The sequence below is a fragment of the Musca vetustissima genome, unplaced genomic scaffold (genome assembly GCF_032173495.1).
Source record: "Musca vetustissima isolate MV318-11 ecotype Yass unplaced genomic scaffold, APGP_CSIRO_Mvet_v1 utg122723, whole genome shotgun sequence".
Lineage (NCBI taxonomy): Eukaryota > Metazoa > Arthropoda > Insecta > Diptera > Muscidae > Musca > Musca vetustissima.
In genome coordinates this window covers 8,296-21,034 of record NW_026877078.1, presented here as the reverse complement: position 1 = coordinate 21,034, position 12,739 = coordinate 8,296, and the positions used below count along the sequence as shown (strand labels likewise).

Here is a 12,739-nt window from a genome sequence, read left to right as displayed (position 1 = left end):
GTACAAATTGTGGTTCATCGTATATCGAACGACTACCATAACCATTATTTTGATCAATATCCCCTGTGATAATGCTTTGATTCGGATAACATTTGAAAACTTTACAACCCCTATAGCCCACACCCTTTTCATGGGTACATAGGGCATGGAAATTGTACGCCATTTTGGGGGCATAACTTGCATAGACTTTGATAAGGACCCGTCCGAGAAATTCACCATTCCGTTCAAAATCGAAATAATAAATGTGATTATTGTCATTACTGATCGGATTGAGTAGAAGCAGATCTATGCATTTCCCGACCTCTTCGAGTTGTTTGTATTGGGAAACCGTCAAGGGGCCATTGAAGAGATCAAATGAATCTTGAGAGCTATGGCAATCAAAGGATTTGCTGGAACTACAATTGCTATTGGCAATTTCCGCATAGGTTTTACGTTTGATTTGTAGGGTATCATAGGCGGCGGAACTGGTCGTAGAGCTGCCTCCCTGATGATAGTTATTGGATGTAATGCCATTTTGTTGTTGTTGATGAGGTTGATAACAACCCACTGCCGATGACCCCGACGAGGAGGACAATGATGATTGCGACGTCCCCGATGATGTGGAGGATTTTTGATTTTGTTGGGTCTTGAAATTCGCTATTATCTGCTGCTGATACTGTTGATATCTCCACAGTTGATTTTCGAAAAATTGTTGTTTTTGTTTGGAGTAACGCAAATACAAATGGAATACACAATAGTTGGTCAGGTGCAGCATCGGATTACTGGGCATTTGCCCGTTATTATCTCCCCCCGACGCCGATCGCAAATCCTGTTTCTGCAAAATCTGTTGCATGGTGGGGAAATCCAACAGCCTCTCATTGCTGCTGATCAGTTCGCTGATCTGATATTGCCTCAACATTTCCTTGTGTTTCACATAGAATTTCTGTTTCTCCTCCGCCACGGCATTGCTTAGCTTGACATAGTCCCGAGGACTACAATCGGACATTATGTCCATATGGATTTGTAACATTTTCAATGTTTCGCGCATTCCCTCCATCGCCTGGCTGTGGCATGGATTATTGATCTCCTGTTCCAGGTGACTTTTCAGGGTGCAACAGGATTCCAGCAGACCCAGCAGGAACTCCCTTTGGATTCTCTGCAATTGTTCCATGTCACCGAGAGACCCTTGTAGCTTGGCAATATCCTGTTGGATGCGATTTTGATATGCCTCCTTGGCCTCTTGGAGATTTTGTATCATATGGTCCTGGTGGTCGGGGCCCGAGTTACAGCCACGGCAAAGGCTGGCATTGCAGCTGGCACACCACAAAATATTCGGCATGCCATGGAGAATGCAGTTCTCACCCGGCAACATGGGTCCCAAAGCATTATCTCCAGACCCTCCTCCTCCACCTCGATGCTGGTTTTGAAAATTATGCAAGTGGCCATTATTCGGATTAAAAGTATTGTTGGAATTGTTGTTGTTGTGATTACTACCATTACTACAAATACTGTTATTGTTGCTGTTGTTGCTATTGTTGTAAAATAAACTACAACCTATTGAATTATCGGAGGTTATCGATGCCGAACGTGTCGACAATTGGGTTTCGATTTCGGCATTGTTGTTGCTGATGTTGTTGTGTGTGGCGGCAGCGCTATTTGGCAATATTTCCAAAGTCTTATTTAGGCCATCAATATCAATGGTCTGCTGGCAGTTGGCACAATCGAAATGGGCAAAATCATCCGATTTACCGATCATATCCTCCAGACAGGATAGACAGAACCAATGTTTGCATGGCAATGATTTTGGCACGGAATTATTAAAGTTAAATGGTAAATGGCAACCGCTGCAATTGATAATAATGTTGTTGTTGTTGTTGTGGTTTTGGTTGTTGTTGTTATTTGTGTTTATTGTTGTAATTGTGGTGGTGCTGGTTATGGGCATTGTTGTTGTTGCAGTTTTATGTGTCGCCACAGCCATATTGGATCTGTAAAAAAAGACCAAGAAGAGAATTTTAATTTAAGAATACAACAACAAAAATATGATAATACCTCCAGAAGCATCTTACTGAGGATGCCTCCGTATAGAATCTAACTGAAGAATTTCGGAGACCCTCTTTAGTCTATGGAAGGTCTTAAGAGGTCACCATGGTCAATGGAAGGCCTACAAAAGTCGTTTGGGATCAGTAAGATCTACAATAATGTATACTTTGAATTGAGGGTGTATTAGAGGTCTTCTTTGATTAATAGAGAATTTTCAGAGATCTAATTTTTCTAACATACGTCCTTCACGGATATTTTAGACAAATAAATTGCCTAGAATACCATATATAGCCAATTGAAGGCATGGAGAGGTCTTCTGTGGTCACCAGAAGCCACCGGAGTTCTTGCGTGGTTAATAAAAAGCCTATGTAAGCATTTCCTACCAGTAAAAGGTCTTTAGAGCTCTTACAATGTCCATATAAATCAGACTTCTAAAAGTCTTCTAGGACAGTCGAAGGTCTTCTACAGCCGAAAGAGGGCTTCTACAAGTCCTCTAGGACAATCGAGGACTTTAGAGGTATTATGGGATCTTATGACAAATGAAGTTGGAGGTCTTCGTTGATTAATAAAGAACCTTCAGAGACCTAATTTTATCAATATAAGGCATTCAGACGTCTTCTAGCTCTAATAGCAAACTTTTATTCAAATAAAATGCCTAGAATATCTTCTGTGTCCAAAAGAAGGTATTCAGATATCTTTTGTGGTCACCAGAAACCATCAGAGGCCATTCATGGTTAATAGAGAGCCTTAACAGGACTTCTCCCATCAGAAGAAAGCCTTCTTGGTTCTTACATTGCCTATATAAGACTTCAGAAGTCTTCTAGGAGCATTCGAAGTCCTTCTGAGGTCGTCCGTGATTTTAAGTTAGTAGGATGTCGAACAAGGAGCATAATATATGACTTAAAATACCATTAGGTTGAAAGAAAACATTCAGATGGTCAATAGAAGAGCTTCAGAGATTTGCTAGAATATCTTAAGACCTACAGATCACAAAGAAACCCTTCTATGATAAATAGACAACGTTCAGAGTCAATATAAGAGTAGCTTCTGATCTAGAGAAAATCTAGAAACACTCCTTCGACAAATATAAAACATTAGAACGTCTCTATAGATAATAGAAGATATTCACTGGCTTTCTACGGCCAATAGAATACATTTAGAGATCTCCTTTGATCAATAGAGGGTCATCGAAGCTCTTCTTTTATTACTAGGAGTTTTCAGAGGTCTTCTAATGACAACAGAGGGTCTTCGGAGGTCTTCTTTGATCAATGAAAATCCCCAGAGTATCTTTAGATGTCTCTTGGATAAGTTAATAATCTTGAGAATACCTAGAAGTATATCTTCGACCAATAGAAAACATTCAGAGGTCTCAATAGACAATAAAACGCCTTCAGATGATTTCTACGGCCAATATAATACCTTCAGAGATCTCCTTTGGTCAATAGAAGGTCGTCGGAATACTTCTAATATTAATATAAGTCTTCCGATGTCTTATTTGCGCACCAGAAAGCCTCCAGAGTACCTTTAGTTTTTTCAGAGTTCTTCTATGGAAAACAGAAGAACGAAAGAGCTCTTCTATGGCCAATGAAAAACTTCCAAAGGTTCTTCAGATGCTTATAACTTAGAGAATACCTAGAAGGCACACTACAACCAAAATAAAACATTCGAAGGTCTCTATCGACAATAGAAGGCTTTCACAGGTTTTCTTAGGCCAATAGAATACCTTCAGAGAAATTCTTTGATCATTAGAAGTTCTTCGGAGGACTTCTATGATTAAGAGAAGTCCTCAGAAATCTGGGGAGCTCGATGGCTGCCAAAGGTCTTCAATGGCCAAAGGACTTTTTAATAGTATATCTTGCGTTCTATTTTATTATTACTAGAAGTCTGCTGTGGGAATTCGATGGTCACCAAAAGTCTTATATGGTCAATGAAAAGCCACCGGAGGTCTTCTTAGATATTAATTTAAGACCTATTTTTGGGTCTTCTATGATCCAATGAAAACATTCGCATTTTTAATGGAAAACCTTCAGATGTGTCTGATTTTGTGAGGTCTCATTTTCAATGATCAATATGGTTTTCTATGGTGAATAAATATCCTTCGGGATTTGTATATATTTAACAGCGGGCTTCATAGGTCGTATATAGTCACTTGAAAGCCTTTAGAGGAATTATTATTCTCTACACAAATATTTTATCAACAACATTTTAAGTACGATTAAATTTTTTCATAGGAGCTTTTTTATTTTTTTTCGAAAATATTTTATCCGCAACGTTTTCTATAAAAAAATACCCGCAACATATTGCTAATGTTTGGAATGATGTTCTCTACCAAATATCCATAACATATCCGCAACATTTTCTGTTCGAAAATATTTTATACGGAACATTTTGTCAATCAATATCGAAGCATTCGAAGCATCATATGTAATCCCGAACATCTTTTATATGTGAATAAATAAGTATGTGATTCGAAAATGATTAATTCGCAACATTTTCTATATACACCCTTTATCCGCAACATGTTCTATACGGAAACAAATTATCCGTTTTTCCCAAAATTTAAAGAAATTTACCACCCCCTCAAATTATTTCGATTATTTCGATTTAAATAAATTTGCATTGAAAATACAGAAAAAAATATTTTGAAGGTTCTTTCGCCTCCCTGATGGCCTCTGTAGGTTAGTGTTTTAAGTTTAACCGCCAAAACTGCATTAGTATATATAAATGCACACACATTCACACTCAATCCCACTTATATAGACGGCTTTAAATAGAATGCAATGCATAAACAAACAAAATAAAAAAAAAAACACCTGTATGCTGCAACAATGTGCGGTTTTACTACAGAAATCGCACATTTTTTGCTGGTGTTGTTGTGGTGCAGAACAAAACAAAAAAACACGAATAAACAGGATGTCATTCACAAAATTCATAGAAACGTTATTCCGCTCTCACGCATTCTTTACTGTTTGAACTTTCCACACAGAGAGAGTGAGAGAGAAAGTGAGTAATGTGCTACAAATGTAAACATTACTGTTTTTGTTTTGTCACTCTCAGAGGCCTAGTTATTACTAATGTGATGAATAGTGAGAGTAGGAGAGAGAACATTGGCCTTGATATTGAATCCTTACTGGCAATGAGAAAAATTTCTTTGTTTTTTTTTTTTTTTTTTTTTTTGTTGCATTTGACGTTTAAATGCGAGAATCACCGATTGAGGGTATGTCCCTGTGTGTGTGTGTGCGTGTGTAAGTCGGCCTGTATATTTTGTACAACCTTCACCTTGAAACATACAGTTAATCATCTTGGCCATTTCCTTTATGAAAAGAGCAGAGGGAGGAGGACAATTTGCATCATCATCAACCTCGTCAAATTTGCCGACTTGCCACCTTTGCGATATTTATCTAGCGACCCCAAGTTTTTTTGTTGTTGTTATCCGGATGTTGAGGTTTTTTCTTCCTTTTTTCTTTACACATAATAAGAGATGTAATGGAGGAATACAAAAAAACGAAAAGAAATGGTTGCAAATGAAGGTGAAACTATAAAATGATAGAATTGAATAAGGCAAATTACCATTGACGATTGAGCAAACGAACACCATACACAAACACTCACACACACCACACAAACGCATAATGTCTCTTTTGCATAAAATGGGTGTATGTCCTTCCTGATTTACTATCATTCTTTGTGAGTGGGTGTGTGTGTGCGTTTGAGTATTGTGTACATGTATTTGCAATCTCTTCAATGCAACAATAAAAGGCAACGTTTCACATTTCGACAAAGTGAAGGAGGCAGGACCTTGAATACCAAAATTGATAGAAGAAGAATAAGAAAATACGGGGAAAAAATAAACAAATAAATGCAAATTAAATTAAGGATACGTTTTGATTTCAAGTTCATGGCATAGGGTGGAACGAAAATTTTTAGGCTTTTTAATAGATTTTTTTTGAAAAGAAAGCCAGGAAAACAAGGCTAATTACTGTTTCTAAAATGAAGACAAGTGTCGAACCTTGACAAATTTGAATTAAATTCGCATATGCAAGTTCCCATCAGTGTGAAATAAATACAAGTTATCAACATACGACCTTTGTAAAGCCACATAGCCCAATATACCTGATGAGCCGCTTAACCAACGGTGAAACGCGTCGCATAATGGTGGGTACGTAGGTTCTTCTCTTCAGGCTTTCCTTTTCATTGCAAGGCAAAGTTCAAATAACGAAAACTATTCTCGTCAATGGGACGTATGAATGTTGACAACACTTATACGCACTGTTGTACCTAGGGAATTATTTGAAATAATCCAAATGTTATGGTCAGTAACTCAAAATAAAAAAAATATATTTCTAATAAATCCACGTCTTATTAGTAGGTCAAAAAATATTTTGACGATCTATCAGTACCTCAAAAAAATTATCATGCCACAAAATAAGGAAATATATTCTGGACATGGGGCGTATAAATATTGACAACACTTCTATGCACTATTGTACCTTGTGAATTATTTGAGAGATGTTATTATCAGTACCTCAAAAATGTTCTTTAATAAATACACAGCGTGTAAGGACCTCAAAAAATATTCTCATTAATAAATACACACCATGTAAGGACCTCAAAAAATAGTCTTTGATAAATACTCAAAGTGTAAGAACCTCAAAAAATATTCTCATTAATAAATACGCACCGTGTAAAGACCTCCAATAATAATCGTTAATAATCCACGCCTTGTGAGAACCTCCAAAAAATTCTTTAATAATCCACGCCTTGTGAGGACCTCCAAAAAATTCTTTAATAATCCACGCCTTGTGAGGACCTCCAAAAAATTCTTTAATAATCCACGCCTTGTGAGGACCTCCAAAAAATATTCTTTAATAAATCCACGCCTTGTGAGGACCTCCAAAAAATATTCTTTAATAAATCCACGCCTTGTGAGGTCATCCAAAAAATATTCTTTAATAAATCCACGCCTTGTGAGGACCCCAAAAAATATTTTTATATAAATCTACGCCTTGTGAGGACCTCCAAAAAAATCTTGTATAATCCACGCCTTGTGAGGCCTTCCTAAAAATATTATTTAATAATCCACGCCTTGTGAGGACCTCAAAAAAATTCTTCAATAATCCACGCCTTATGAGGACCTCCTAAAAATATTCTTTAATAAATCCACGCCTTATGCCAGTGCGTCAAAAACATATTTTATAATATATTCACGATTTTTAAATGTCACAGAAAAAGTATTTTAAAGAAATTTACGACTCAGAGCTCAGGAAAAATGCACGCCATATTGTGATTCAACATTGAAATAGGAAATTAAAAATTTTAACGAAATTTAAAGAAAAATATATTGGACAATGGAGCGTATGAATTTTGACAACACTTATACTGACTATTGTACCCCGTAAATGATTTGTCTTTTTTTTAAATATTAATGAATAAATCCAAGTCATGTCAGTATCTCAAATATCCTCGGCTTGTCAGTATCTCCAAAAACATTTTCTTAAGCAATCCAAGCCTTGTCAATATCACAAAAATATATTTGGCGTGGGTCTTGTCAGTTGCTCTAGAAATATTTTTTATTTTTTTTTTTCAGTACCTCAAAAATAATTTTTTTTTTAAATAAATCCATCTCAAAAAACATTTTCTAATAAATTCATGCCTTGTCAGTACCCTAACATATTTTTTTTTAAAATCTTTGCCTTTTCTCTTTAATAGGTCAGTACCTCAAAGTATATATTTGTTTTATATAATTACGCCTTGTCGACATCTCAAAGAAAATCTATCTATATTTTTAATAATTCCAAGCCTCTTTAAGGTCCCAAAAATATGTTATGGGCCTCAAATAAATCTATGGCTTACTCTGATTCGGGAAAATATAGTGTAAAAAAATATTTTTGAATTTTACGCGGACTTTCCTTTTAGTACTTATCCATAATATTATTTGTGACATCATGACGTATACGTGTTGACAGCATGTATACGCTCCTCCTTCCTAAAAATCTTATATCGCTTGAAAAGAAATTATTACTTTTCAATTTTATTTATTTTTTGTTACTTTTTAGTTTATTTTCCATTTAAGTTTATTTCTCCAAAGACAGATTCTTTCCCTTGACATTGTCCTTTGTATTCTTGGAAATAGTTTCACTTCATGACCATCTGTGTGACATTGACACACATCTCATGTTGTTATAGATATAATGAAGAAGAAAACAATAACACTTGTTCTGATTTTTTTTAATAATTTATTAAAGGACATTTATTTATAAATATCTCCAGCCTGCAGAAGGTTTATTTTGCAAACCAATTTAAGGTCACACCAACACCCTGAAACTCTCTATTAATTGTTTCTGAATTGTTTGCTCTCTCACTCTCTAATTCACTTTCCCTTTTGGTAGAGGATTTAACTTGACCAAGTTAAAATGGAGCACAACAACAGCAACATTTTTTGAGGTCGTTTAATAACCTTAAACCTTAGCCTTAACCTAAACCTTGAAATGAAAGTGGGAAAAACTACTACTACAACACGGATGTAACGTCCTTCTCCGGATGATAATAGCCTTCAGATTTACTCGGATATACATAAGTGCATGTTATGTATGTATGTGTATACATAGATGTGTATGTTTTTTTTTTTTTTTGGGAAGCAATACAAAAATAACTGAAATGCATTTTTTGGGGATATTTTTTGAAGGCTATTTTTGATTGCATTAGCCAAGGAAAATTTTCCAGGATACAATACAGTGAAACCATATCTCACATATCCTGAGCCACATATGGATGGTTGACAATTTCTAGCAGATCTTTGAGAGGAGATTTTACTGTAAATGCAGTTGGGTTTTTTTTTCTGACCAATGGGTGGGAGATAGTGGAAAAGATGCAAATTTTTTCGGATTTCTGAGAATTCCATATTTACCTTATGGTGGCTCACATATTGTTGGCGATGATGAATGGACCACTCGAATAGATATGCGATGATTGCATGAATGGCTATTGTGGGAATATGAAGGATATTTATGGTGATAGCCTTGGGCTGTTGGGGTGGATGATATGGTTACTTACTCTATTTGATTTCGGTGTGTCCTTTTTATGTTTTTGTTGTTGTTAAATCACAGCTCAACTATGGCATGTACATATATTTAGTAGGCAGGAGTTGTACCAAAGGATATACCAAAAATTCCAAGAAAAAAAAAAACTATTTTTCTAATAAACCAAAATTCCGATACGTAGATTTTTTTGTAACAAAAAAAAAATAAAAATATTTTCTTTAAACAATTTTTCGATACGTAGATATTGTAACGAAAAATATGTATTTTTTTCCTTTTTTTAATTACTTTTTTTCTTTCGAAATGTTTTTATTATTCGTTTGAAATGTTAATTTTTTCTCTTTAAAATTTCAATTTCGTTTCCGTAATATTTGTGTTTTTTTTTTTATAAAACTTTCATATTATTTTCTCTTTATGTGTGCAACAGCTTCTTTTCTTAACCAAACTCACAAAGAAATGCTTGAATAGTTCTATTTAATACTCATTTATTCTTCATCTCTTCTTTATTTTCTGTTATCCTAAATTTTTGTGAAATTTTTCTTTATTTTTTCACCATGGCAACATTGTTTAGGAACTTGTATTTTTTATATTTTTTGTAATTTATTAATTTATTTTCTTTAAATAAAAATAAATTTCTTTTTCCAAGAATTTAAATATTTTTTGGACTTCTTTTAGGGCTATTTTTATTAAATAAATCGTTCGTTTTTTATATTTTCCGTTTAATCGTATTCTCTAAACCGCTTCCTTAGAGTACCACTTTGCAAGTGTTTGTCATTGCATTTTGCAAAAATGCACAAAGTAATGCTACTGCTGTTGCTGCTGCCGTCTGTTGACCGTTATAGTGTGTTTTCTGCATGTGTAAACATGCAGGCGAAAGCCTAACACAATGCATTACAAGCTCTCTCAAATATCATATTCAACTCCCCCTTTCATTCTCTCTCTAACTCACCCACAACTATACTTCCGCTTTCTCTCTCTCTCTCTCGCTTACACACACACAAAGTATTTAAATAATTTCAAGTTCATGTACTTTGAATGATGAACAACACAGTAACCACAATACAAACACTTTCGCTCGCTCTCTCTCTCCTGATATGCAAACACACTCGTACATGTTTCCATGGCCAAGGTCAGTGTTGTAGTTCAGAGATTTAAAGAGATTACCTTGATGACCGACCAAAAACAAAACCAGAAGGAATAATAACGCATTCAAGGAGACTAGGAGACAAAATAAAATTAGGTTACATTGACCAAAGTACCCAGAAAAAAAAAACGACCAATAATAATAAAATCCTAATTGACTATAGAAAAACTCCAATAAACAATTCCTATAAATTAAAAAAAATCGATCAAATTTCTAAAATAATTTCTACTAAAAAAGGACCGAAAATCCCACAATTAAAATCTTCAAAAAATATGCCCAACAAGTTAACATAAACCGACCAAAAAAATTTTTAATACCTACCAACTTACAAAAATAATGAACAACAAAATATGCTGGTACTAATTTACCAAAAATAAAATCTTCTGCCTCTCAAGTTAACATAAACCGACCAAAAAAATCTGAAAAAAAAATTTAATACCGACCAAATAAAAAAAAACATAACAAACAAAAATGTTGGTAGTAATTTATTTTAATACACACATAATTAAAAAAATATAGAAATTATTTTACCAAATTTCTAAAATTGAATTTTACCGAAAATGTACCAAATTTCCCAAAATTAAAGCGATGAAAAATTAATTATTTTATTTATTTATTTATGCCAAATTTCGTGCAAATCGAATGATATAAAGGGACTTCGGTGCACCATTTACATAAAATCAGACGAAAAAACATAAAATTGGACGAAAATATATATGGGAGCTATATCGAAATCTGAACCGATTTTCTCGAAACTTAGCACACGTCGTTCTAGACCCAATTCAGTACGCTATATCAAATTTCGTGCAAATCGAATGATATATAGGGACATTAGTGCACCATTTACATAAAATCGAACCAAAATATGGTGCACCATTTACCTTAAATCTGAACCGATTTTTCCCAATTTCATTAGGGTTCGTCCTTGGGCCAAATAAATTAGCTGTGCCAAATTTTATCCAATTCGGATTATAAATGCGAACTGTACTTTGTTTACAATTTAACATCGACAGACAGACGGACGGACATGCATAAATCGACTTAAAAAGTGATTCTATGCATATTCTATCTCGTTGCTATCTCGTTTCCTTTTGCCTGTTACAAAGATATGCACAAAGACATAATACCCTGTACCACAGAGTGGTGAAAGGTATAATGAATTATTTTAGTTATGTCTAAAAAAAAATTCTAAAAATGAGATCGATCGAAAATCTATTAAAATATCTCAAATTATCCCCCCAAATTGACCAAAAATGAGCCCAAAACTTAAATCTGAAAAAAAAATACTACTAAAAGCGACCAAAATAATCAAAAAAGTCCAAATTGTCAAAAAATCATGAAAATGCCAGAAATAAATAATAATAAAAAATATTTTATATTTGATCAACGCTATATTTTCGCCCTCTAGTGTGATAATGGATTACTAAATAATATCGGAATACGTAACCACCTGTAAATATGTAAGTGTAACTCCCTCATCCAAGTACAAACGACAATATAATTGGTATCAATTTAACGGTCAACCACTCCTCTTGAGTCTACGTCCTTCAGGGGTAAATCTATACGCTTTAGAATACAAATTTTGCCATTTTTCACACAAAAGTCTTGGTCCAGGCATGCGTCTTCTCTGACCCGATTCCCGTCTCCTATGTTTGGGCCATAATTGCGGCCTCTGGAGCGACCAACTTAACTTTAGCCTAAATATTAAACGATCTTTACCAAAAACAATAGGGGTCTTCATTGGCCAGAACCCAGCAAAATGTCGTGAAGATTGGTGCATAACTGTGGCCTGTATCGTGTTTACTGAGTCTAGATCGATTCAGATAATCGAGATATGGCGATCGGTGTACTTAAAGGTGGGTCTAGGGCCAATATTACGCGGCGTTATAAACTCTTGGGGCTGCACAATGCTATAATACCCTGACAACATAGTTGTGTGGGTATACAAATCGTCCAAAAATAAAAAAAAACGACCAAGCTATTGCAATTGATAAGAAGAGAATTACGCAATTTTTATACCCTACACAACTATGTTGTCAGGGTATTATAGCTTTGTGCAGCCCCAAATGTTTGTAACGCCGCGAAATATTGGTCCTAGACCCACCTTTAAGTATACCGATCGTCTTATCTCGACTAGCTGAGTCGATCTAGACATGTGTGTCCGTCCGTCCGTCCGTCTGTCCATTATAATTTGTAAACACGATACAGGCCACAGTTATGGTCCAATCTTCACGAAATTTTGCATGTAGGATGGGTTCTGGCCAATGAAGACCCCTATTGTTGTTGGAAAAGATCGGTTAATATTTAGGGGATGAAATGGACCAAATACTAAATTTTTGTCGGTTTTTCTGGTCGCTCCAGAGGCCGCAATTATGGCCCAAACACCGCGAATTTTTGCATGGAGAAGGGGATCGGGTCAGAGAATAAGCATGCATGTTTTGATAAAGATCGGTCAATATTTAGCGGGTCAAATGGACCCTGACTTTTGTGTGAAAAATGACAAAATTTGTATTCTATGGCATACATATTTACTCCTGGA

The 12,739-nt window shown here is 35.0% G+C and overlaps 1 protein-coding gene across 1 annotated transcript; it reads right to left on the bottom strand.

The window, feature by feature from the left end:
• Positions 1–36: 36 nt before the first annotated feature.
• LOC133321620 (bromodomain-containing protein DDB_G0280777-like) lies at positions 37–1,735 on the bottom strand (the record flags this gene model as incomplete). Its single annotated transcript, XM_061530703.1, has 1 exon — positions 37–1,735. A coding segment is annotated over exon 1 (1,699 nt), but the record flags the coding sequence as incomplete, so codon positions are not given.
• Between the last annotated feature and the right edge of the window lie 11,004 nt (positions 1,736–12,739).